We start from the raw sequence: 25221 nt of genomic DNA on the forward strand, positions 1-25221 counted from the left end.
TTTTTACTAATAATTTCAGGGTGTGTGTGTGTCGATGATGGAAAAAAGGTGCTCTCCAGTAACTGCTGAAATGTGGCTCCTGTGACAGACAGTTGTGAACACTACTTAAAATGCACATCCCAGCGGAGTCGTGTCGGCGCATCACATCCTGGTGGACGGGCAGACACACCGTCCCCAGTGCTGGGCCGGTGGGAGATGATAATCGTGCACACTGTGATCGGGGGTGCTGGTTTTGGTTTCCTCTTGGTTAGCGGAGCGCCCCGAAGCAGCATGTCCTCCGTCAGAGAAACTGGTTTTCAATAAAAGGTGCCTCTGCTTGACTATTACCACATACGAAAATGCCCTAAACCAAACCTCAGTATGAGCGATAAGCAAATAAACAATGGCTGCCTTTGGTTAACTTTGGGAATGTCACCCAGTTCACTGCTCCTGATAAAATGGGCAGCACCGCTCATCATCAGATACATGGTAGAAGGTGAATGAGCTCGCCCCTGTCCCACTCCTGGGACACTCCTGGGCACTTTCCACATGCCCCCAAGTAACCACTGTCCTAGGGCGTGCCTTTCTTCTGGATGGAGGGTGTCCTGGGCGTGTGCCTGTGCGATGGGAACCCGCCGCGGCACTGCTCTTTGGCTTCATTTGTCAGGGAGGTTGTAGCTTGCTCACCAGAGGAATAGTTTTCTAGATTTTTTGGGTCAGTTTTGGCAGGAAGCCATACATAGGCCAGTAGCTACATATTTAGACAAATATCCTCCACATTTTACCTGGTTTGTGGCAATGGTTTTTTTCCATCTAAATTCTACCTACCTTTTATTGCTTTATACCCGTGGCTGCCCACTGTTATAAACATGCATCATTATTCTCTAGAAAAATTAAAATGAAAAAAATTATTAATAAATAGTTTCTGTGGGAAATCTGAGGAACCAACAAATGCTACAAAAGATGATCAAAAAAAAAAAAAAAAATCCAGGGAGGCTCTGGCTGCTTTAGTATGAGGCTCAGCTTTGAGTCTGGGAGTTTCTGAATAAGAGCCCCCAAATAACCATTGTCCTAGGGCGAGAAGACACCTGGTGACAGATATTCTTGGTAATAAATGAAAATTACCTGTAGAATTCCTGGCAAGCAGCACTAAGGGGCTGTAACTAAGAGTTCTTCGCACGTGGGAAGCTGAACACCTTTGTAATCTTAAGTGCATGGGCCCCGTTCATCCTAGTGACTTGCATCTACATGAAAGACAAGACCAAGAAAAGGCTTAGTAGCCTGACATTCTTCTACACTTGTATTTTGGTTAGGGAAGTTTAACAAGGGGTGATTTCAGAACAGACCCTGAAAATATTTTAAAGGTAAAGCTTTATAATGTCTAAACATATCAATTAGAGCAGTTGTTTGTGTATTAAAATACAAACAAGGGAGAAACCACACCATCTTTTAAAATACAGGCGCGAATTCCACATCACACAGAAGACAACGCGTTTCGCTAAGGACCACAGCATTCACTGGTTAATAAAGCCACAGCTACAAAGTAATGAGATGTCCCACATGAATACTTTTTTAACCACTTATATTCACATCCATAAATAATGGAATTAAGTAAAAACTTCATTATAATGCTATTTTGTTAGAAAAGTATTTGTAAAGTGGCATTTTTCCCCCAAGAGCTGTTTCACTTAAGCTTTATTTCCTCGGCCTGGCAAGGGTCGGGCTTTTCAGTATTATTATTTGGTACACACTAACCTGAAGAAATAAGTAACTAACTTAAACATAAAAAACATAGTCGACACACATCTTGCCCTGCATTCTGACATTTGCTGGAATGGTCTACAGCAGGCTACAATGCTTCCTTCTGAATGGCAAATGTCTGAAAACATCAAAGTTTATTAACTGTTCACAAAGGCAGGCATTTGACCTCGAAGGTGTTAAAGGGAATTTTGGTAGTGGTCCCCAGTCCAGGGCCAGCATTTCCTATTTCTGTAACATACAGCCCTATAATCTTTGCAAAGCTGAAGTACACTTTAAATAGGCAAACAGAAGACACCTTTAAACAAATAAGACCCCTCCCAAAACCCTTCAAATATGTATATGTACACAAAATATTCAAATAATTAAAAATTCACAACCCCTATGGAATGCTAACTAGTAGCCGCAGGAAAAATAAAACATGGAAAATATCCTCATATATCCAGTACCTCTTCTATCTCAAGCGTGTCCAGACAAAAATTAAATTACACACAAAGCCATAAAAATTTTAAAGGCAAAACATCCCACCAAAAAAAGAAAAGTGCTTATTAAAGGCCATTCAAGCGGTGGGGTGAAGCGGGCTGACACAATGCACAGTATGGAAATAAGTAACCTTGGCTACGGTTTCCAAGGACACGGGGCTCCTGGCTGACAACAAGAGCTGAGGTGAAGCTGAATGCAGCGTTGAGCCATTTTAATAAACGTTTATAAAGAAAAGCAGCGCAACCGTGTCCCACACTCCTTGGATCCCTATTGGTGGCATCTAATTAAACATTTCAAGTATTCAAGAGATATGAAAGATAGTGAATACTTTTCATAGCAAAGGCTTTTTTTCTGTTGATATCTGCTGAATCTCCTGTGGCACCTCCCAAGGAGTGATTAAGCCTACCGTCCTTGGTAAGGAAAATGGGGATTATACGAAAGAATTTTATCTGAGGCATTCTGGAATTTCTCAGGAATAGAAACCAGCCCAGCTACCAAGTGAGCTTTTTAAAATGTTGATACTGGGCCACTGTGACATGACAGGCGTCTATACAGCATTTCAAAAAAAAATGTTTCAGCAATACAAATTCACACTGGGAAACATTATTTTTTTAAGAGACAGTGTCTCGCTCTGTCATCACCTAGGCTGTCACTGCAGCCTCAAACTCCTGGACTCAACGCAATCCTCCTGCCTCAGCTTACCTAGTAGCTGGGACCACAAATGTCCGCAGATGCACTCCACCACGCCCAGCTAATTATTTTTTGTATAATTAGCTGGGGTCTTGCCATCATGCCCAGGGCTGGTCTCTGACTCCTGGGAAACATTCTTATTGCAAAGGTAGATTCTGCTGTCATGGTTCTGTTATGAAATTTAGGCCAGGCGCAGTGGCTCATGCCTGTAATCCCAGTACTTTGGGAGGCTGAGGCGGGCGGATCGCCTGAGGTCCGGAGTTCGAGCCTGGCCAACATGGAGAAACCTTGCCTCTACTAAAAATACAAAATGAGCTGGGCGTGGTGATGCACACCTGTAATCCCAGCTACTCACAAGGCTGAGGCAGGAGAATCGCTTGAACCTGGGAGGCGGAGGTTGCACTGAGCTGAGATTGTGCCATTGCCCTCAAGCCTGGGCAACAAGAGTGAAACTCCATCTCAAAAAAAAAAAAAAAAAAAAAAAAGAATTTTTAAGGCCAATTAGCAGCCTGCTTGCATTCCAGCTCCATGCGGAAGTGGTGCTGTCCAGGATGGCAGCGCTGAGGCCTTGGAAAATGCCTGCCAAAAGCTGTCCCACCTGTGTTGTTAGAAACACCCCAGTAGCCTCGTGGTGGGCAAAAGCTCCAAAGGTGCCCATTCAGAGTGAGCTGCCTCAGTCAGGAATGGCCAGAGACGGTATCATCGGGAGCGAGTGAGAAAAGCCTTTCTCTCCTCGGTGCCTCTCTGTGCATTGGGGCATGCAGAAGGTCAAGCAGAAGCCCCAGCAACAGCTGTTTAATGAAAATGTTCCACACCTTTCTTGGAGAACACGGAAAAGCTGTAAGATGGAGCAAGATAGAATTTGTCCTGAGAGGAGAAAATAAATTATGTAAAAGCAGCAATTACATAGACAAGACCAACTTTTTCAGTTTAAAAATAAAAGTCTAGGTCAGAGGGCCTAAACCACACAAAGTAAAGCATACGAGATTGAAAAATCGCTTCATAAAGCACATAATCAACAACCCAGAGAGACGTGCGCCCTAGATTGGTAGTTCTTCCCAGGAATAACACAGCTCTTAGCCACTTGGGTTTTTTCCCCTAATTTTATGCATTCAGATTAAATGGCAAAGACAATTCCCTACTCCAGGAAGCACCAGCCTTTTCCCTCTAAAATTCAGTACTGTTTCTGGACAATTTTCTTCTACTTCTTCTAAGTCATGTATCTATCCCATAAATATACATCTTGATACTTTACACTAGGCCGAGAGCTCCACATTTTCACCCTGAATTAATTTTCAGGTTTTTCTCACAGATACTGCAAAGTCAGGCAGTGTCGGTCCCTATGCAGTCATCTTTGGAAATTTGGAGAGAGGCCACTGCAAAGAGATTTCATTCCACTGCCTTTCCAAATCTCGTCTGAGAAAACTCCACGGTCAGTCTTTGCATGCGGCAAAACAGGTCTGCAGTGAAGGCTCCTGGGGGGAAGGATATTGTCCTAATACACAGGATGTGGGCCTCTGTCAAAATGAGCATTCTTCACGACTGCAGAGTGCCCAGGCATGTTTTGGGAAAAAGTCTTGAGACTTGACAGAAGTGAAGGAAAGGAGCAGAGAACTGGTTCAGTTGTGACAACCACGTGGGTAAAATCTGCCCTCACCTGCCTGCTACTGTCCAGGGGAGACGGGCAGAATCTTCTCCATAAAAAGCAGAACATCAGTTTAATCGCAATTTCTTCTTTTTATTCATTTCAGACATTAACAAACTAAATGCAGATAAATGCATTCTATTTCACAGGACAGTAAGTGTCCTAGATAAAAACAAGCACTGGCTCCAAGCAGTCGCCCATTCCAGTCCCGCAACGGTAATCTATTTTTCTTCAAATGTCAGTTCTTCACAGTTTCAATACTGCAGCAGCAAGTTCTTCCTTAGATCAAGAAAGCTGTGGTCCATATTTTAGAAAATCTTCAGAAGTGATAAGTGAGCAAGCTTCTGGTGCCGCATGTAGCTTGGGTGGGACAATTTTACCTCAAGTCCCGCAGACTGGCCGTGGGGATGACGTGGGCCCCGTCCCTTGCGGTGTTGTTCGTATCGATTCAGGGAAGCGAACTGTGCAGTGCTCGCATTCTATTTATTGGTCCCTGTCACCCCATGGGGTGTCACAGAAAAAAAAAAAAGTCAATGCTTCACAGAGGAGTTGTTCAGAGCAGGTCAGGCAGGACGAGGCCAGGAGGCTTCGGTTCGACACAGTTGATCCAGAAGTTGGCACAGCTGGCGTGATACTGGTGCCCTCCATAGGCCAGCTTGAAACTGTCTGTTTCTGAGTTGAATGCCTGCCAGAAATAAACAGAGATGTGGGGCAAGTCAGGCTTTTTCTGCATCTCAGAGCTTTTCAGCAACCAACATGTACATCTCTCCGGGTCACAGAGGCTGAGGCCAAAATGGCACACACAAAAAGGCTGAGCGGATAGCTACAGGAATTCAAGAGAGAAGATTTTTTACTGCTAATTAAAGGTATAAAATTGTTACCACTAAACCTAGTTTCAGCAAAAGGTGGCCAAATCTTCCATGGAAAAGGCAGACAGAGGTTATGGGGCGGAGGGGGGGAATCATGATAAGGGGAACTAAAGTAGCCAAGGGCTGTGGAGAGCTTTCATCCCTCACTGTGCTGAAGGAAGCCCTCCTCCTAAGGCTGGCATCTGACTACAGCATGCAATCCTTTCCACTCCTGTAGCTGACCACAAGCCTATCGTGACAAAAAATTACAAGAGAGTTAGAGAACGAGAGAGTTAGAAAACCAGAGAGTTAGTGAACGACAGATAACAACTCTTAGGGTCTAATGGCATTGACCTTAATGCCTTTGAATTGACCCTAATGCCTAATGAATCTACATTATCAAAAAGTCCAAACAGGAATAGAGTTAAAAAAAAAAAAAAATGCCTCGAAATGAATGGGCATTAAACACGTAAGAATTATTTCCAGGTGAACAGGCTTATCAGTAAGCTACAGTCAGCCATGGAAAAGTAGAGTCCAAACCTCAACCACTTCCTGGGGTTAGTTTTCTAATACGCACTGCAAATAAACAAAACTCTCAAACCCAATTTGCTGCTTGTCTGTTAAAATGGCTAAATGGCTACATCCTGAAGCTCTTTGATCTCCATCTGTGTGTCACTACAACTTCCAGACTTCCAGAAGTTGCTCATTCTGTCGCCCCATTCATCACAGAGAAAAATAACTGCAACACCAGAAGCCAATTATGTGAAACAAGTACGCAAATAAGCCAGCAGTGACCCACACAGACACAGTAGGAGACTCCATCAAACATGACGGGAACAAAACTGACTCAGCGAAGGATTCATGATTGGAACAGTTCAGGACGGCAACGGATGGAATCATCCAATTTGCCCTCCACACTCAAAATTGAAATGGAGACGCCAAGATAAGGTGTAACTGGTTCATACTTTTTTAGGATGTTCTTCTGCAGGCTTCTCTTCTTTCTGAAATAACGTTGAAACCATAGGTCAACAACATTCCCAGAACAGGGCCTCTTGCCTCCAAACACATCCTTACAGGTTCACCCTTTTCTCCTGACCTCCCCACTATGCACAGGGTGCCACAGGCATGAGACCCGCGTCCATTCCCTCCACAGCTCCCCCGCCGCCCTCTCGAGGAAATGTGTCTGCTCCTACCATCAGCTTTTAGGACTTGAGAAAATCCCCACTTCTGGTCACAAACTTTGCAGTAAAGTGGGCCAGATGAGGTTGTCCAGAGTCACGTTAGGGAAGCCCTTTGCCGTCTGCAAGGAGGTTGCGTGACTTACCCGGCTCCTCGAGTCCACATTCAAGAGGCACACTCCACAGGCAAGCTCCTGAGCATTTTTAATCCCAGGCCGTAGCATACAGGAGGAAAAATCCAGCGAGTTTTCATCTGGCTGTGAGGATGACAAGACAAATGGGTAAGAAGTCCAGCAAGTCCACACGCTGTTCGCTTCACTCCCTCATCACTCACCCCCAGTAGGACTAGCGGCAAGTTAAGTACTCTAACGCCACTACACGAATTTAACTTCCCACACATCCGCTGGGAACCAGCCATGGTTCCAGGTGTTAGGAAGGCCGGCACCAGTACCACACGCCCTCTGTCCTCTGAGAACTCAGTCTCGGGTGGGCGCCAGGGGAGCCAGTGCAGTGCCATGAGTGCCGTGTGTGCTTACTTGGGGGAAGTCCTGAGTGCCAGGGCACAAGGGAGCGGCACTTAGCCCAACCCGAAAGGGATGGGGCCTGAAGCCAGAGACTGCTTCCTAGAACTTTTTTTTTTTTTTTTTTTTTTGAGACAGAGTCTCACTCTGTCGCCCAGGCTGGAGTGCAATGGTGTGATCTCGGCTCATGGCAACCTCCGCCTCCCGGGTTCAAGCGATTCTCCTGTCTCAGCCTTCTGAGTAGCTGGGATTACAGGCGTGCCACCACGCCCAGTTAATTTTGTATTTTTAGTAGAGACAGGGCTTCACCATGTTGGTCAGGCTGGTCTTGAACTCCTGATTTCAGGTGATCCACCCGCCTCAGCCTCCCAAAGTGGTGGGATTACAGGCATAAGCCACTGCGCCTGGCCTGCTTCCTAGAACTTAGAATCACCTTGGCTGAGTGTAGATAGGAGCTGCTAGGTGAAGGGGACAGGGTTGGGTGAGGTAGGGGAGGGAAGGATATTCTATGCAGAACGAGCAGCAAAGGCAAAGGCCTCTGAGCTAAAGATGGGGTATGGGAAGAAATCTAGAGGGTGGGGACAGAGCCCAGGAAAAGAGGAGATGAAGCCGCAGCATGAGGACTTCAAGGAAGATAAGGAGCATCCTGAAAGCCACTAAGGGTTCCAACTGGATCACGACAGGCCCAGGTTCATATTACTGACAGATCCCTCTCGCTACAGTAATAGGCAGTGAATTGGGGGTGGCAATCCTCAGAGCATAGGCCTCAGCCAGAAGTCTGCTGTAGCAGTCCTGGAGACAGATACCGATGGTCAGAATGGAGGCAGCGGCGGTGGGGAACAGAGAGAAATGGGCACATGAAAGAGCGGCCAAGGCAGGAGAATGAGCAGGCCTGGGTGACCTGCTGCATGGGAGAGGTTGGGGGACCCGGGCAGCTGAGAGGATTCACCATAATAAGACACGTGAGAGAAGGACCAGGTTTGAGGATGGAAGCTGAGAAGAGTTTAGTTTGGTCCAAGCTGAGCTGGAGCTGCCTGTGGGAAGCAAAGGCCACATGCCATATAAGCAGGTGGTTGGATACACATACAGGCCTACTGCTTGTGGAGAGATCTGAGAGTCACCAGCTGAAGACCATAAACAGAACAATAGCTAATATGCCCTTACTTTGCCAAGCACTATACTAAGCTCTTTACACGCATTATCTAATTCACACACACACACACACACACACACAATGGTTAAAAGGGTAGGTCTCAATCTTAGAAAGCTGTCCAGTCACTCTGTTGCTCAGGCTGGAGTACAGTGGCGTGATCACAGCTCACCGCAGCCTTGACTTCCTGGGCTCAAGAGATCCTCCCACCTCAGACTCTCAAATAGCTGGGGCCACATGTGCATGCCACCATGCCCAGCTAATTTTTTGATTTTTTGTAAAGATGATTATCTCCCTATGTTGCCCAGGCTGATCCTGAACTCCTGGGCTCACGTGATCCTCCCAAAGTGGTGGGTTTACAGGCATGAGCCACTGTGCCCGGCCCCGCAGCACTCTTATTTTTATTTATTTATTTTGAGACAGGGTCTCACTCTGTTGCCCAGGCTGGAGTATGGTGGTGTCATCTTGGCTTACTGCAGCCTCCGCCTCCCGGGCTCAAGCAATCTTCCCGCCTCAGCCTCCTGAGTAGCTGGGACTACAGGTGTGCACCACCATGCCCAGCTAACACACTTTTTTTTTTTTTTTTTGAGATGGCGTCTTGCTCCGTAGCCCAGGCTGGAGTGCAGTGGTGCAATCTCTGCTCACTGCAACCTCCGCCTCCTGGGTTCAAGGGATTCTTCTGCCTCAGCCTCCCAAGTAGCTGGGACTATAGGCATGCACCACCACATCTGGCTAATTTTTGTATTTTTAGTAGAGACGGGGTTTCACCATATTGGCCAGGCTGGTCTTGAACTCCTGACCTCGTGATCTGTCCACCTTGGCCTCCCAAAGTGCTGGGATTACAGGTGTGAGCCACTGTGCCTGGCCACACACTTTTAAGTTTAATCTGCACTAATAACATTTTCTCCATCACTTTTTAGCACTGAGGAAATCCCTCAGTCCTGACCAAACAGGGACAGTTGGTTGCCCTGTGATAGACATAAATAACCCTGAAAGCTAGACAACAGTAAAATTTAAGAACTAGAACGTTTTAAGTATTTATTACCACTATTTTTAATATAATATATTTAACTGCAAGTTTATATCATTTGTGTTTGTTTTGTCTTGCTTTTGAGATAGAGTCTCACTGTCACCCAGGGTGGAGTGCAGAGGCATGCGTGATCATGGCTCACTGCAGCCTCAAACTCTTGGGATCAAGCAATCCTTTTGCCTCAGCCTCCTGAGTAGCTGGGACTATAGGTGTGTGCCACTACATCTGGCTACTTTTTATTTTTAGTAGAGATGAGGTCTCGCTATGTTGCCCAGGCTGGTCTAGAACTTCTGGCCTCAAGCCATCCTCCCACCTCAGCCTCCCAAAGTGTTGGGATTAGAGGCATGAGCCACTGCACCCAGTCTTCATTTAATTTTTAGTAATAACCGTGTTTAACAACTGGCTCATAAAATTCCTGAACATTTAACAATCAACTCGTGCAAGCCAGTAAGAACGGGATCTGACACACTAGTGCGACAGAAGGGAACCTCAGGTGGGAGGCTAGAAGTTGAGGGGCTCCTCTCAGAGGGCTTATCCTCACTCTAAAGCAGGAGGTGAGATCATCAGCTGTGTCTGAAATGGCAGTAGCCTTGCGAACTCCAAGCAGCAAACTCTGGTGGTGTGACTGTCTCCACCAGCACACAGTGGGTCAAGGTGGGGGGAGAAGGTGGATGGCTGCCCTGATTCCAGTTGGGTTCAGTCTAATGAATATGACTGAAGCGAGTGAGGAGGGATGCCCCATGCACCGTGGAGAGTAAGGAGGTGAGAAAAGAAGTGAAGACAGAAGAGGGCTGATAGGAACACAGTAAAAGAGACAATATCCTGTCTTGAGAACCAAAAACAAGAGCAGTGCCAGTGAAGAGTGAGACAGCAGGGGGGTTGCCAATCTGGATTCTGCAAGTTCGATGTCGGGGTTAGAGACTGTACAGGCGCTGCACAGTGTTTGCTAACACAGCCCATCGTGGTGATGCCAGTGGGTGGCTGAAGTGCAGGGGAAGCGAGGGCTCTGTGGTCCAGGCAGTCAAGCGTCTGGGAGCCTGGCATGGCAGCTGGTTTGTCTTCATGGATACTGAGGTGACCCAGGATGATGGCAAATTCCTGCCAAATTAACAGTTACATTTCCCATAGTTCTTCCAGTCTTAACCACTGAGGAGTTTCCACGTTGTTTTTGAGCAACAAAGCAAAATTATATGATCCGCATTTTTCCTCACCAGAAAAAAAAAAGATTTCTCCTTATAAAAATGTGTAGATTATGTATGATGTTCCCTGTTCCTTTCTAATTTGAAATAATAAACTATGAACTAGCTCCACAAACCTTTCTTAAACACATTTGAACGAGGTCCACTGAGATCACAGCAGGGGAAGGAAGAACACGTGGTTTTCAAAGAAGAAAAGGTGAGGTGTACGTTTCAACTGTGTGCAAAAGGACTCTAGTGTAGGTGATCAAAGTAAACTCACATGGACTCAGCCAAGTCATAGGATATTTTTTCTTTTCTCTCTTTTCTTTTGTAGTGCAACCGTGGTCACTCTGGTCAAATGTAGAAGAGGCTGGCGCTAACACTTGTTTGTTCTGCAGTCAGTCATCTGTAAAATGGTAACTATTTCACTTGCCCTACACCTCTCTCCCATTTCTATATATCGCAGATGGACATAAAACATGCTCTCAAAGTGAAAAAATAGTCTATATGATTATCACAATTATTCACTTTGACGAACTCTTAGCAAGCTTTTAAAAGAGGTTAAAACATAGTATCACCTCTATAATCCACATTATAGATAGTCATCATGTTACTGAATCAGGGCTATTTGAGAAATAATTAGAATCTGGGAAAACTCGAATCCTGAAATCAATCAACTTAATAGAAGCCCCTTAATATCTGTTTACCAAAGGCATAAGGAAAGCAAATGAAAAGATCACACTGTAATCGCCAATGAAAACCATAAGGCTCTGCATAAATGACCCTGTGATCAAATTACTCCTTCAGCTGACAAAATTAACCTTCTTAAGTACACATGTATAAACAGGGTGTTTATTGTAGGGTAATAGTAACAGTTTGGCACCAATCGTATAAGATAACAGTTTGGGTGTCATCATATAAGAAGGTATGCCCTCTACAAGTCACCTTAAATTGATAATCTCATTTGGCAAGTATTTCATGCATTTAGTAAAGATTTTAAAAAACATATACATATTATATATGGCCTACTGACACTGATAAGTCCCAATGTCAGACTAAGATATATAATCCTGAATCTTTAGCCTCCAATAAACTGCTACAATGGTGTCCAAGAAGATCCTTATTAAGGAAGAAGAGTTTGTAGTAATTAGTGTTCTTCACCAATGATCTTTCTCCTTTTTATGGAATGGCAGGATGGGCCTTCCCTGCCCCTTTTTCAATCAGGCATTGGCCTGTAACTTGCCACAGTCAATAACTAAGCAAAAGTCACATGTAGGCCGGGTGCATGGTGGCTCACACCTGTAACCCCAGCACTTTGGGAGGCCGAGGTGGGTGGATCACCTGAGGTCAGGAGTTTAAGACCAGCCTGGCCAACATGGCAAAGCCCCGTCTCTACTAAAAATACAAAGAAATGCCGGGCGCGGTGGCTCACACGTGTGATCTCAGCACTTTGGGAGGCCAAGGCAGGCGGATCACGAGGTCAGGCCTTCGAGACCAGCCTGGCCAACATGATGAAACCCCGTCTCTACTAAAAATACAAAAATTAGCCAGGTGTGGTGGCGCTTGCCTGTAATCCCAGCTATTCAGGAGGCTGAGGCAGGACAATTGCTTGAACCCAGGAGGTGGAGGTTGAAGTGAGCCAAGATCGCGCCATTGCACTCCAGCCTGGGCGACAGAGTGAGATTCCGTCTCAAAAACAAAACAAAACAAAGCAATTAGCCGGGTGTGGTGGCGGGTGCCTGTAATCCCAGCTATTTGGGAGGCTGAGGCAGGAGAATAGCTTGAACCCAAGAGGTGGAGGCTGCAGTGAGCTGAGATTGCACCACTGCACTCCAGCCTGGGCGACAGAGGAAGATGCCATCTCAAAAAAAAAAAAAAAAAGTCAGAGTGTCACCTCTGGGAGGAAGCCTTTAAGACCAATGTGCTATTTCTCATGTTTCCTTGACACTCCCATGGTGACCAGCTATGTTCCACATGGTGGAGGCTCTGTCAACCTGGGTCCCTGGGTAAGGACATGGCACAGAGCCCCCCACCAACTTGAGATGGACATACAGCCTGAGCAAGAAATAAAGCTTTGCTTTTGCTAAGATGGAAGAAGCTGTTTGTTACTGAAGCATAACCTAGTCTAATTTGACTGATACAAAGGGTGATCTAGACACAGGTTCCATAGGCAATTATAAGGTTTTGATATTTGCTTGGTTACAATGTCTTGTATAATCTTTCGTATTGCTGCTGTAACAAAGCACAAACTTAATGGCTTAAAACAACATAAATGTATCCTCTTATACTTGTGGATTTCAGAAGTCTAAAATGGGTGAGCAGGACTGCATTCCTTCTGGGAGTTCTAGGGGAAAATCTGTTTCCTTGCCTTTTCTAGCTTCTAGGGACGGCCTCTGCATTCCCTGGCTTATGGTCCCATCTTCAAAGCCAGCAGGTAGCATCTGCCACTCTCTTCTTCTCTCTGCTTCTGTTGTCACATCACTTTTTCTCACTCTTCCCCTCCTACCTTCCCCTTCTAAGGATCCATGTGATGACATTGGGGCCACCTGGAAAATCCAGGATACCTTCCCCAAACAAAGACCTTTAACTTAATCCCATTTGCAAAGGTAACATATTGACAAGTTCCTGGGACATGGGTAGCTTTGAGGGGGCCATCATTCTGTCTACCACAGCTGCCTTCTGTCAACTGAGGACAGCCATGCAGAGACATAGTAAAGATCCTGTCTCTAAAACATTGTGCAGACTGGCAAGACGACAAAAATGCTATCACCATTGAAAATAAACTGTTCTCCTGATATGTCATAGCAATAGGAAATAAGGACTCTGAAATTCACTGGTCAATTTCACATTGAAAGGAAGTAATAAAGAATTCACATTTCACTGAGGTGAACAGTGGAATCAGAGAGCCTGTGTGATTGCCAATTGACTAAAATTCAGGCGAATAACAACCTTTTCTCTTCTCTTAGATTTTATATGGTAAAAATCGATTAATTTTCCAGGACAGAATTCTCTGTTTGTTCCAAACCTACTGAACTTCAACCCACTTCACAAGATAAAACCTTAGATGGCAAGTCACTCAGGGAGCCAACCATCACATCTCACTACACCAGGTGAGTTTTACCTCTTGAGAAAGAAGCAGGTCTTCAGTCTGTGCCCGGAGGAGACATGCTTCTACCACAAGAGGGAGTCTTAGTCCATGGATAAAGAGTATTAAAGAGAAAGAGAGCATAAAGCTCTGCCGGTACAGTCAGCCCTCGGTATCCATGGGTTCCACATCTGTGGGTTCAACATTGATGCTAGAAAAGGATGCTTACAAGGGGAGTCTGAGGGAAAGGCATAAATGCACAGCCCTTTTCTCCATTTACCTCACATCTGTTTATACTAAAGGAGTAAGAGCCACCATATGTGAACAGGGCAATGCTCCAGGTTAGATGGGCCCCAAACCCAATAGGCTTTCTTCAAAATAACAAAATCAAATTCCAAGGTCTCTTTAAAAAGGTCTGGACAAAACTAATCCTTGGTATAAAAAAAAAATCACACCAGGGTTTATATCTGAGTAGGGTGATGATTAGGAAGGTGCATAAGAAAACTTCTGGAATGATGGAGTAGTCTGTATCTTGATGGAGGCATGGGTTATATGAGGGTATGCATTTTTCAAAACTCATGGAGTGGTACAACCAAGATTTTCGCATCTTATTGTATATATATATATGTATTTTACCAAAAAAAAAAAAAAAAACAAAAAAAGAAAAGAAAAGGTGTGGAGGGGTGTTCAGAGTCTAGAAGGTGCAGCTGTAGCAAGCTTGTAGCCACAGGAGCTTGGGAAAAGGTACAAAAATGAAACTGGCTTGCACTTCACGTGGTGAGACGAGCTACCTCAAGAAGTAAATGCACAGCAGCAACCCAGGAATCTCCCCACTTATCCTTTCCCCAAATTCTCAAGCTTGGCAAGTACGCCTGGTCTCTGTGACACCTTTTATTCTAAGAGCTCATGGTAAGGAGAGAGACGCTCTGTAATCACAGTCATCTTTTCCCAGCAGCACTAGGAGAGAAGAGATGGGTGGCTGATTTGGGGGTTGTATAGAAATCTAGTTTTCAGGTGTTAACTGCAATAAGAACCGACTGTCACCCAAACAAAGAACCTTAAAATCTAAATGTAAAGAAGGAGGCTTTTAAGTTACTCTACAGTCCTGGTATATATATACAAGGGCAATGTGCAGAAAAGAACTCGACTGTTTATAACAAGTTGCTGCCAGAAAAGACTCCTGGCGTTTGAACTCATTAACCTTGATGCTAAAATCAACGCACTCCCCCCGACAAAAACTTTAGTACCTCTCTGGTTTTACCCACCCAACCTGTCCATCTCAAGGACGCCACAAAGAATAGAGGTTGAGAAAGTTGACTTCTGACTTTCAGAATAAACCCAGGCCTCAGCAGTATCTCTGTGCTTCAGTTTCTTCATCTGTAAAAGGGGAGAATAAAAGTATTTACTCCTATGATGATATTCAGGCTTAATCTGCTCCATATTAGGACAAGGTCAGGAAGCGGCAGGTGGGTGAATTAGGAAAGACGCAGACACATACTGATCTCCAGGTTCACAAATGGTGACACATCCTTCTCTACCCCACAGCTTCACAGGCACCCTCGGCACATATCACTAGCCAATCAATTTCATTAGTAGCTGGAGCTCAGGAAGTAAATGCAGAGTTTAATGCATTTCTCTGATCCAGAGGATAATGAACTGAATTCCAGAAGCTCAAAGAAAATTGGAAGACTGCAGTAAACACGTGCTTTTTTCCCAAGTTCCTCGGATTAGTCATCATAACAGTTAACCAATCCATTAAGGACAGAACTGGAAGACTCTCATCTAGACCCCAAGAATTCTGCCTCTCTGAATGTAAATAGAGAAATGGAGGATAAGTAGTAAACTACCCCCATTCCTTCTTCCCAGCTTCTGTTCGCAGTATTCTGATTCAGCTGCCTTTTAGAGGCAGTGATGTGTGGTACTATAGTCCTCCTTTGTCAGGTGGACTGTCAGGACAAAAGATGTCTGGTAGCTTGGGCATGATTCTCCTCTGCTTCAGGAGAGGATGACAGCAGGGTAAAGATGTCAGGTTGCCATGCAGATTTACTGCAATTAAAGTCCCTAAAGTAGTCTGGGCATGGTGGCTCACACCTGTAATCCCAGCCCTTTGGGAGGTTGAGGTGAGAAGACTGCTTGAGGTCAAGAGTTTGAGACTAGCCTGGGCAACATAGTGAGGCCCTGTCCCTAGCAGGCCAGGCATGGTGGTGCATGCCTGTAGTCCCAGCTGTGGGAGGTTGGGATGGAAGGATCACTTGAGCCTGGGAGTTCAAGGCTGTAGTGAGCCGTGATTGTGCTGCTGCACTCAAACCTGGGTGACAGTGTGAGACCCTGTCTCTAAACAATAAATAAACAGGGAAATAAATAAAATTCAGTGTGAGAACTTGATAATCTATCACTACAATGGAAAGGAGAAGTGGGCAAGGGTAACAAGGGCTATCTACAAGGAGGGTTTGTGCAAGTGAATGAAGGGTAATGACACATTTCTCCTACTAGAGTAAAAACACTTGTTTTTCCATTATAAATGCAACAAATGCTATCAAAAGAAAGTTGAAAAAATTAAAAAACTAACAGAATATTTAAAAATCCAGTCTTTTGGCTGGACACAGTGGCTCATGCCTATAATCCCAGCACTTTGGGAGGCCGAGGTGAATGGATTCTTTGAGCCCAAGGAGTTTGAGACCAGCCTGAGCAACATGGCAAAACCCTGTCTTTACAAAAAATACAGAAACATTGGCTGGGCTTGGTGGTGTGCACCTGTGGTCCCAGCTACTCAGGAGGCTGAGGTGGAAGAATTGCTAGAGCCCAGGACGTCAAGGCTGCTGTGAACTGTGATCACGTCATCGTACTCCAGCATGGGTGACAGAGGGAGACCCTGTCTAAAAAAGAAAAAAAAAACCACCCAGTGTCTCATCACCCAAACACATCCCTAATATCATTTTGGCAGATTTCCTTCAAGCCCTGTAGTAACAGTTCTGTGTCATTCAAATTTCGTGCTCCTTTACAAAACGGCTGCGTGAGACCCTGGGGTAAAGATTCACCACAACTTACTTAACCAATCCTCTAGGTTTGGACTTTCAGGTTGTCTCTAATTTTTCACGTTTACAAAGAACAACTTTGTGCACTTGCTTCTTTCTGTGAATTCACGTTTAGAATCGCTGCCTTAGGACATTTTCTCAGAATTGGAACTACTGAGTCAGCTACTCTGAATGCATATTAAGTTCTTTAATTCATTCAACTTTTACTGAGTGTTTACTGAATGTTTACATAGTGCCTGGCACTGTGCTCAGATAAAGAAGAAAAGATGAAGAACGCAGTCTTGATCTCTGTCTTCAAGAAGTTCACAGTCAGGGCGAAAGCATGGTGCCAAACTTCTCTTTCCATAGGTGATTCCACCCTACAGTATATAGTCCACATTTTACCACATCAACACTATTAGTATTCAAACAAACAGACCATACAAAAATTGGGCTTAATTAGTAGGCAGGCCAGGCATGGTGGCTCATGCCTGTAATGCCTCTAGCACTTTGGGAGGCAGAGGTGGGTGAATTACTTGAGGACAGGAGTTTGAGACCAGCCTGGCCAACAGGGTGAAATCCCGTCTCTACTAAAAATATAAAAACTAGCTGGGCATGGTGGCACGCGCCTGTAATCCCAACTACTTGGGAGGCTGAGGCATGAGAATTGCTTGAACCTGGGAGGCAGAGGTTGCAGTGAGCCGAGATCGCGCCATTGCACTCCAGCCTGGGTGACAGAGTGAGCTCTGTCTCAAAAAAAAAAAAAAAAAGAAAAAATTAGTAGGTAAAAAATGAAACCTTGTTTTAATTGGAATTAATGTTTACTGATTAATTGTACCTCCCCTTTTATGAATCACTTCACATTTTTGCTCATACGTTACTGGGATGTTGGTATATTTCTCATTGATTTGTATGCTTCCTTTACAGAGCAAAGACATGAGCCTGCTATCTGTATGCACTACTACACCTCCTAGTTTACAATTTAATCTATTTTTTCCACACTTAAAATGACTTCCACTCATACTTTGGAGTTATGCCATTTGGCCTATATTGAGAAATGTAATAAGAAACTACCCAATGAAACCTGTTGCTTTATTTACTGAAAGGATTTTTCTTTTTTTTGAAGGCAATGTTGATTATATTAGTTTCCTCTTTATGAGAACCTACAGATGAAATTTCTTTCTGATATTAGTATCAAGGCCAGGCACAGTGGTTCATACCTATAATCCCAACACTTTTGGGAGGCCAAGGTGGGTGGATCACTTGAGCCCAGGAGTTTGAGACCAGCCTGGCCAAAATGTTGAGACCCCGTCTCTACTAAAAATATAAAAATTAGCTGGGCGTGGTGGCGCATGCCTGTAATCCCAGCTACTCGGTAGGCTGAGGCGGTAGAATCGCTTGAACCCAGGAGTTGGAGGTTGCAGTGAGCCAAGATCACACCACTGCCCTCCAGCCTGGGTGACAGAGTGAGACTCTGTCTAAAAAAAAAAACCAAAAAAACAAAAAACAGTCGGTAGAGGTGTGTGGAATAGATTACTAGATTAAAAAAAAAACGGAACCAGTAACCCTAGCTATGAGGTCAGAAGTTCAAAAGTGATAAGGGCTTGAATTAGTTAATAGATTTTTTTAAAAAAGATTTCTAATTTCATTATATTTTCTTTCTTTCTTTTCTCTTCTTCTTTTTTTTTTTTTTTTTTTTGAGACAGTTTCACTCCTGCTGCCCAGGCTGGAGGGCAGTGGCGTGATCTCAGCTCACTGCAACCTCCGACTCCTGGGTTCAAGCAATTCTCCTGCCACAGCCTCCCAAATAGCTGGGATTACAGGCATGCACCACCACACCCAGCTAATTTTGTATTTTTAGTACAGACAGGGTTGGTCAGGCTGGTTTCGAACTCCCGACCTCAGGTGATCCACCCACCTCGGCCTCCCAAAGTGCTGGGATTACAGGCATGAGCCACTGCGCCTGGCCTTTGTTATATTTTCTAACAAAAAAAAATAAGTTTTCTAACTTCATTTTCTTTTTTCTTTTTTTTTTTGAGACAGAGTCTTGCTCTGTCACCTAGGATGGAGTGCAGTGGCACGATCTTGGCTTACTACAACCTCCATTTCCCGGGTTCAAGCAATTCTCCTACCTCAGCCTCCCGAGTAGCGGGGATTACAGGCACCTGCTACCATGGTCAGCTAAATTTTTTTTTTTTTTTTTTTTTTTTGTATTTTTAGTAGAGACGGGGTTTCACCATTTTGGCCAGGCTGGTCTCGAACTCCTGGCCTCAACTGATCTGCCCGCCTCGGCCTCCCAAAGTGCTGGGATTCAAGCATGAGCCACCACGCCCAGCCTAATTTCATCATATTTTCTAACTACTAATAATATGTAGGATTGTTATGAATTTTTGCCAAATGCAATACATTTAAACTCCTGAATTTAGATTAAAAAATACATTTTTAAATCTATCTACCTATAGACTGAGTTATGAGACTGGTTAATTTTTGTATTTTTGGTAGAGATGGAGTTTTGCCATGTTGCCCAGGCTGGTCTCAAACTCCTGGGCTCAAGTGATCCGCCCACCTCAGCCTCCCCAAAGTGCTGGGATGACAGGGGTGAGCCACTGCACCTGGCTGCTTGAATTTACATTTTTAAAAGAATTTCATTATCACCAAGTAAACATAATTTTATCTCTTTCTTCAAATATTAACACTCCATTTCTTATTTCACTTGCTAGAACAGTATTTTTTTTTTTTTAATTATCTACATAAAATTTTAGGTTGGAAAATGAGAAGTGATTCAAGGGAACAAGAAAAAGTTTTGGAAATTACTTAAACTCTTAAAGACTTTAATATTACAAACCAGAAGCAACATGACAATGGTGAGAGGATGTGCTGCTGAAGACACGTTGCTGGGGTAGCTGGGTATCCACCTGGCTATCAGTTCAGAAAATTAGAACTGCTTCCTCCCACACAGCTGCAATCCCATTCAGATGGGTCGCAGAGTTCCATGTGAAAAAAAAAATTGGAATAGCATATTTATTCCAGCTGTGGAAGGAAGATAAACTTCTGACTACTGTGAAATAAAGGATATCATCAGAGACAAATTGAATAGGTATGAATATATAAAAATAAAGTAGTTTTGCCCAATGAAATGTAAAAAAGGGACAATAATAAAGGAGGAAAAAAGCTGATAAAAGTTTACAAGCTTATATATATGTATATAAACCTATTACAAATATGAAAAATATAAGGTCAATAACCATATTCCAAGGAATAAATGGTCAAATGGTCAAAAGAGTCCAATCTGTTTATATACAAAGGAAACAGAAATAGTAAATTGTCATTTGGAACACTGCAAAGCCTCTCATGAAATTAAAAAAAAATGTAAAAAATACCTTAGGGAATAATTGCATACTTGTTAAATTAAGAAATTGATACGACATAATGTAGAGAAATGTATCCATGTACTTATATATTTCTGGTAGCATTGCAACCAATACAAGCTATTTGGAAAGCCTTCTAATAAATGCAACAACAGCTACATATGCATGCATGCACCTGTGCAGACACACACACTGACCTCCTAGTCCACCTGGAGGAAATACATCCCCACAAAGGAAGAGTGATTTGTCTATTCAGAGAACTACTCATAACAGGGAAAAATGAAAATAACCCAAGAACCTAAAAAAAGAAGGGCTAAACAAACTACAGGATGGCAACATGAGGTATCATATAGCTTTTTGAAAGGACACATATGGGGACATAAATAACTAGAAGTGCAAAGGGAGTATCTCAAACCACTGCTTTGCAAAACTTCCATGTATTATGTGAATTAAGAAACATGTAGCCAGAGTGAATGTTTTCCCATACTCTTTTTTTTCCTTAGGTTCACTGGGCCTTGGAGAGATCAGAAGCCCACCTGGTACTGTTCAACTGACCACACACCTGTGATCTCCCTCCTCTAATATAACATGCTCCAGTTGGCACCTTCAGCCTCCAGTAAGTACCATCATAGGAATATACACTCTGCTTTACAACTTAGGTTTCTGGAAAGGAAAGCAACTGCTGAGTTGTCTCATGGGCTTACTGTGAGTGTGGCGAGTGACATGAAGCCGATGAGGTTATTCCACACTTTATCGATGTCCTTCAGCAACTGCTGGAGCTTCTCACTGCACACTGCAGTGGCTTTTATCCCCAGCTCCACACGCTTGGTCACCCTGTACACTTCAACAACACCTGACGGGACGAGAGAGCAGAGAGGGAGTGTTGGCAGTGGAGACACAGAGGAACCAGACAGGGGAGCATTATTGCTTGCTGATATCTGTCAGAAACAATGGGTATATCTGGACAGGGGTGTACTTACTATTCTTTGGGACCAATCCACTTCTCAATGCTGCTGTATAGCTTACTGGTAAGAGCATAGACTCTAAAGCTGCACTGCTTGGGTTCAAACCCCAGCTACGCCTCTTGCTGGCTACATGACCTTAGGCAAGTCACATAACCTCTCTGTACCTCAGTTTCCTCATCTGTGAAGTCGAGATGGTAACAGTAGCTTCTCCAAGGATGGTTGAGAGGATTAAATAGGTTAATATGGTAAAAGGCTTACAACAGTGCTTGGAGAATGGCAGGTACTATGCAAGTTATTAGCTTTTGTTTTTTGGGAGGTTTATTTATGAGTCCATCTGTTTGAATCTGGGAAATCCCAATAAACTAGCTGAAAATGGGGATAGTAAAAATTTAAAAGAATCTAAATGTTAGTAGCATCACAAAGTAATTAAGAAACATCTCACCCCTCTGAATCTGAAGGTCTTAAAAACACTTTGACTTCACTTATCTTTATACACGTAACAGGATGCAGAACAGTTCGTTTCCTATGGGCTCTAAATTGTGGTTGAACTCTTGAAGCAAGGATGAGAGGTGCTAAGTACCTCCACATTCTAAGGACAGCCACCAGACACATCCCTAACCCCTGCGATGTGACAGTCACCAAAGACATGACCCCGACCTCTCTAAGTGAACACTGGAGGAACTCCAAGGGATCTTCAGAGCAGGGCCTCAGCAGCCCTGTGTACAGCACTATGGCTTTTCTTCTTCCTTCCCCAAGGGAGGGGCAGAAATTACTGCCCACCCTAAGCCAAGTGAGGGGGCTTCTAAGAGAATCTTCCATAGATACAAGGATACTAGGAGAAAAGACAGGTGCCCCATTTCCTGGTGGACATCTGCTTATGCAGAACTGTGCCTGTCTGAGCAGGAAAAGAAGACCCCGAGTGAGGTGGCAGGAGTAAGGCAGAGGCTACATCCCTGCACTCTCCACTCATCCAGCAAATATTTTTGAGTGTCAACTATGTGCAAGACACTGGATTAGGTGTTGGGGACACACCAGTGAACAAAACAGACCAAAATCCTTGCCTTCTTGGAGGTTCATTCTAGTGAAGGGAGACAGAGAGTAAAAACAACAACAAGTAGCTAGGCGCAGTGGCTCACGCCTGTGATCCCAGCACTTCGGCAGGCCAAGGTGGGTGGGTCGCTTGAGCTCAGGAGTTCGAGACCAGCCTGGGCAACATGGCAGAAACCTGTCTCTACAAAAACTAGAAAAATTACGTGGGCACGCGGTGGTGTGCACCTGTGGTTCCAGCTACTTGGGAGGCTGAGGTGGGAGGATTGCTTGTGCCTGGGAGGTGGACGCTGCAATGAGTCATGATCACATCACTACACTCCAACCTGGGTGAGAGAGTGTGACCCTGTCTTAAAAAAGAAAAGAAAAGAATAATAAGTAACATATGTAAGAAATTAAAGGTAATAAGGCTAAGGAGAAAATCCAGCAGAGAATGGGATGGGAAGTGCCGGGGTAGGGAGAGAGGATACTCTTTGGAGAGATGGGTGCTAGGAAAGAGTTCACTCAGAAGCTGACATTTGAGTAAAGATTTGAAAAAGATTAGGGTCCAGTGGCTGTGGCTCTGGCCATGGGCCAAGCCTGATCTTGGGGAAGGGAGGAACACCGAAGTGGACAGAGACTACACTTTCACGTTGGACTGACACATCGATTTGCTGCAGATGGCCAGGAGGTTAAGGACTCTGTGGTATCATTAAGCGGTCGAGAGAAAGAATAGAGAGTATGGTAAGGAATTGATGGGAGACAAGATGATTTTATTTTAGTGCATCAGTAGTTCAGATTCTTTGATAAACCAGTAACACAGATATAATTTTACATTTTTGCTATTACGTATATAACAAGGATGAGGAAACTTAGCCATAGAGACTTTTTAAGTCCAATAGTTTACTGCCTGTAGCTTGAGTGTCTTACCCACAAATGCCGATGCTTCTTACTGAAGTCATATGTAACTTGAGAGATCTAGCTTAAAATAATTAAAGGGAAAACTGAAAATAATGCAAAGTGCCATCATTTTCAATAGTAAAATATGAAAGAACATACCTAATAAATATTCCATGCCTTGAGCTGACTGAATTACTTCTGTGCAAACAGAACTACTACTGATTCCATTTAAGGTATCATTTGCCTTCTTAATGACCTAAAAGAAATGAAATCACATCACCTTACATAACTGAGAAAAGTCATTGCAAATCAATTTACTATTAGTAGAAAACCCAACCGAAAAGCCAGGAGGTGTCAAAAAATCTCATTTTATCCTTGAAGAAACAATCCTCCATTTCTTTGGAAGAGAAAATACGGTTTTTTCCTTTTGTTTTGTTTTGTTTTGTTTTCTTTTGTTTTGAGACAGAGTCTTGCTCTGTAGCACAGGTTGGAGTGCAGTGGCAAGATCTCAGCTCACTTTATCCCCGACTCCCGGGTTCAAGTGATTCTCCTGCCTCAGTTTCCTGAGTAGCTGGGATTACAGGCACGTGCCACCACGCCTGGCTAATTTTTGCATTTTTAGTAGAGACAGGGTTTCACCATGTTGGTCAGGTTGGTCTCAAACTCCTGACCTCATGATCCACCCGCCTTGGCCTACCAAAGTGCTGGGATTATACGTGTTGAGCCACCGCACCCGGCCAAGACAGGTTCTTTAGCTTAAATATTATTTTGATTTAGTCAGAGTTAATGAAATCACTTTGCTATTTCTTAAACACAATGACAGATGAGGGGATGACTGACACATGAGCCAGTCTGCTATTTTAAGTGTGAAAGAAGCCTCACCTAAGATGCATGACTTCCACAGAGTTACACTTTGCCCAGGGACATCCAAGTAAGGCTCTCCTGAAGTTTGCCTCTGTCAATTCAAATGAACCAAGAAGGCAAAAAGGCACAGGAGAGCACTCACATACGTGTGAACGTGAAAGTGACATACTCACATTCAGGGCACTCCCCAGGCATCTCTGCCATTCATATGCATATCTCTCATTTTCCTGTGAATTTGATAAAAAGAACTGGGTTAAACACGCAAACCTGGCATCTTCTATTGATGACTGTCAATTCAAAGAGCTTGGAGGACTTTTCTTTTTATTACAATCACTCTAGTTCAAGCAGTTTATATATATATATTTTTTTTTTGAGATAAGGTCTTGCTCTGTTGCCCAGGCTGAAGTGCAGTGGCATGATTTCTGCTCACTGCACTGGACGCAAGCGATCTTCACGCAGTTATAATGCTGTGTGTGAGGACGTGGCCCATGTGCACATGTAACAAGGCGTAGGGAAAGGTGGGAAGTGTGTTGACCATAGGAGGAACACAGCGTGGCACTAAGATGCAGCAGACAGAAATAAAAAAATTCAGAATATTTTCTTTTTATTTATTTATTTTATTTATTTTTTTGAGACGGAGTCTTGCTCTGTCGCCCAGGCTGGAGTGCCCTGGCACAATCTTGGCTCACTGCCAGCTCCGCCTCCCGGGTTCACGCCATTCTCCTGCCTCAGCCTCTCCGAGTAGCTGGGACTACAGGCGCCCCACCACGCCCGGCTAGTTTTTTTGTATTTTTAGTAGAGACGGGGTTTCACTGTGGTCTCGATCTCCTGACCTCGTGATCCGCCCGCCTCGGCCTCCCAAAGTGCTGGGATTACAAGCGTGAGCCACCGCGCCCGGCCAAAAATTCAGAATATTTTCCGTCTCCTCTATTTTGAGGTTTCATGAAGACAATAAAGTCTAAATGCTCAAGAAGAATTGCACAAACACTGCCATCCTTGTGAAGTCCCATGAATAGTTTTGGTTTTAGGGTCACTGACTAGTTTCAGTGGGTGCCACACCTGGGAAATGTTTTCACCCAGGGCTAATGTTACCCTTGCCTCACTTTAATTACATAGTTTATGTCTGGTGCTTTGTGTCTTTCTGCCCCTCATTTTCCCCACGTGAAAGCTGACAGCATTCTTTCTTGGGGCCCTGTGTGCTTGCTGGTCTGTCACCCACCCCCTGTAGAAAGCTCTCCTCTCACCTCCACCTCTCCCGTCAGGTCTTTGTACTTGTCTCGGATTACGGGCAGGGCGGGCTTCTCATTCAGAGTATTGGAACGGTCTCTGAAAGGCTGCTCCAAAGCCGGAGAAGGAGAAGAACGGCTTATTTCTTTATCACCAAGGCTCAAACTCCTCTTGTGTGATCCTGGGAGAAGGGGATAATACAGTCAAAGGTTTTGGCTACTCACCTTAGTTCAGGCAGAGGCTCTTCCTCGCTACCACAACCCTCTTCTTCTTCTTCTTCTTTTTTTTTTTTGAGACAGTCTTGCTCTGTCG

At 44.2% G+C, this 25221-nt stretch overlaps 1 protein-coding gene across 15 annotated transcripts in view; it reads right to left on the reverse strand.

Annotated features, from left to right (window-relative positions):
- Positions 1 to 4627: 4627 nt before the first annotated feature.
- Positions 4628 to 25221, reverse strand: part of SYNRG (synergin gamma) — an 89769-nt gene continuing 69175 nt past the window's right edge. For 11 of the 15 annotated variants that reach the window (XM_063628659.1, XM_063628662.1, XM_055257081.2 and 8 more), the window contains 7 exons: positions 24927 to 25090; positions 23856 to 23909; positions 22978 to 23074; positions 20632 to 20780; positions 6728 to 6838; positions 6369 to 6404; positions 4628 to 5240 (listed from right to left, as the gene is read on the reverse strand). In XM_063628659.1, the coding sequence (XP_063484729.1) occupies positions 5109 to 5240; positions 6369 to 6404; positions 6728 to 6838; positions 20632 to 20780; positions 22978 to 23074; positions 23856 to 23909; positions 24927 to 25090 (743 nt within the window). In that variant the 3' untranslated portion in view covers positions 4628 to 5108. Of the gene's footprint in view, positions 5241 to 6368; positions 6405 to 6727; positions 6839 to 11290; positions 14923 to 20631; positions 20781 to 22977; positions 23075 to 23855; positions 23910 to 24926; positions 25091 to 25221 lie in introns of those variants that run through there. The other 4 variants (XM_055257083.2, XM_055257082.2, XM_063628654.1 and 1 more) reach the window with 2 other exon arrangements.

Source organism: Symphalangus syndactylus, chromosome 20, assembly GCF_028878055.3.
Source record: "Symphalangus syndactylus isolate Jambi chromosome 20, NHGRI_mSymSyn1-v2.1_pri, whole genome shotgun sequence".
Taxonomy (NCBI): Eukaryota; Metazoa; Chordata; class Mammalia; order Primates; family Hylobatidae; genus Symphalangus; species Symphalangus syndactylus.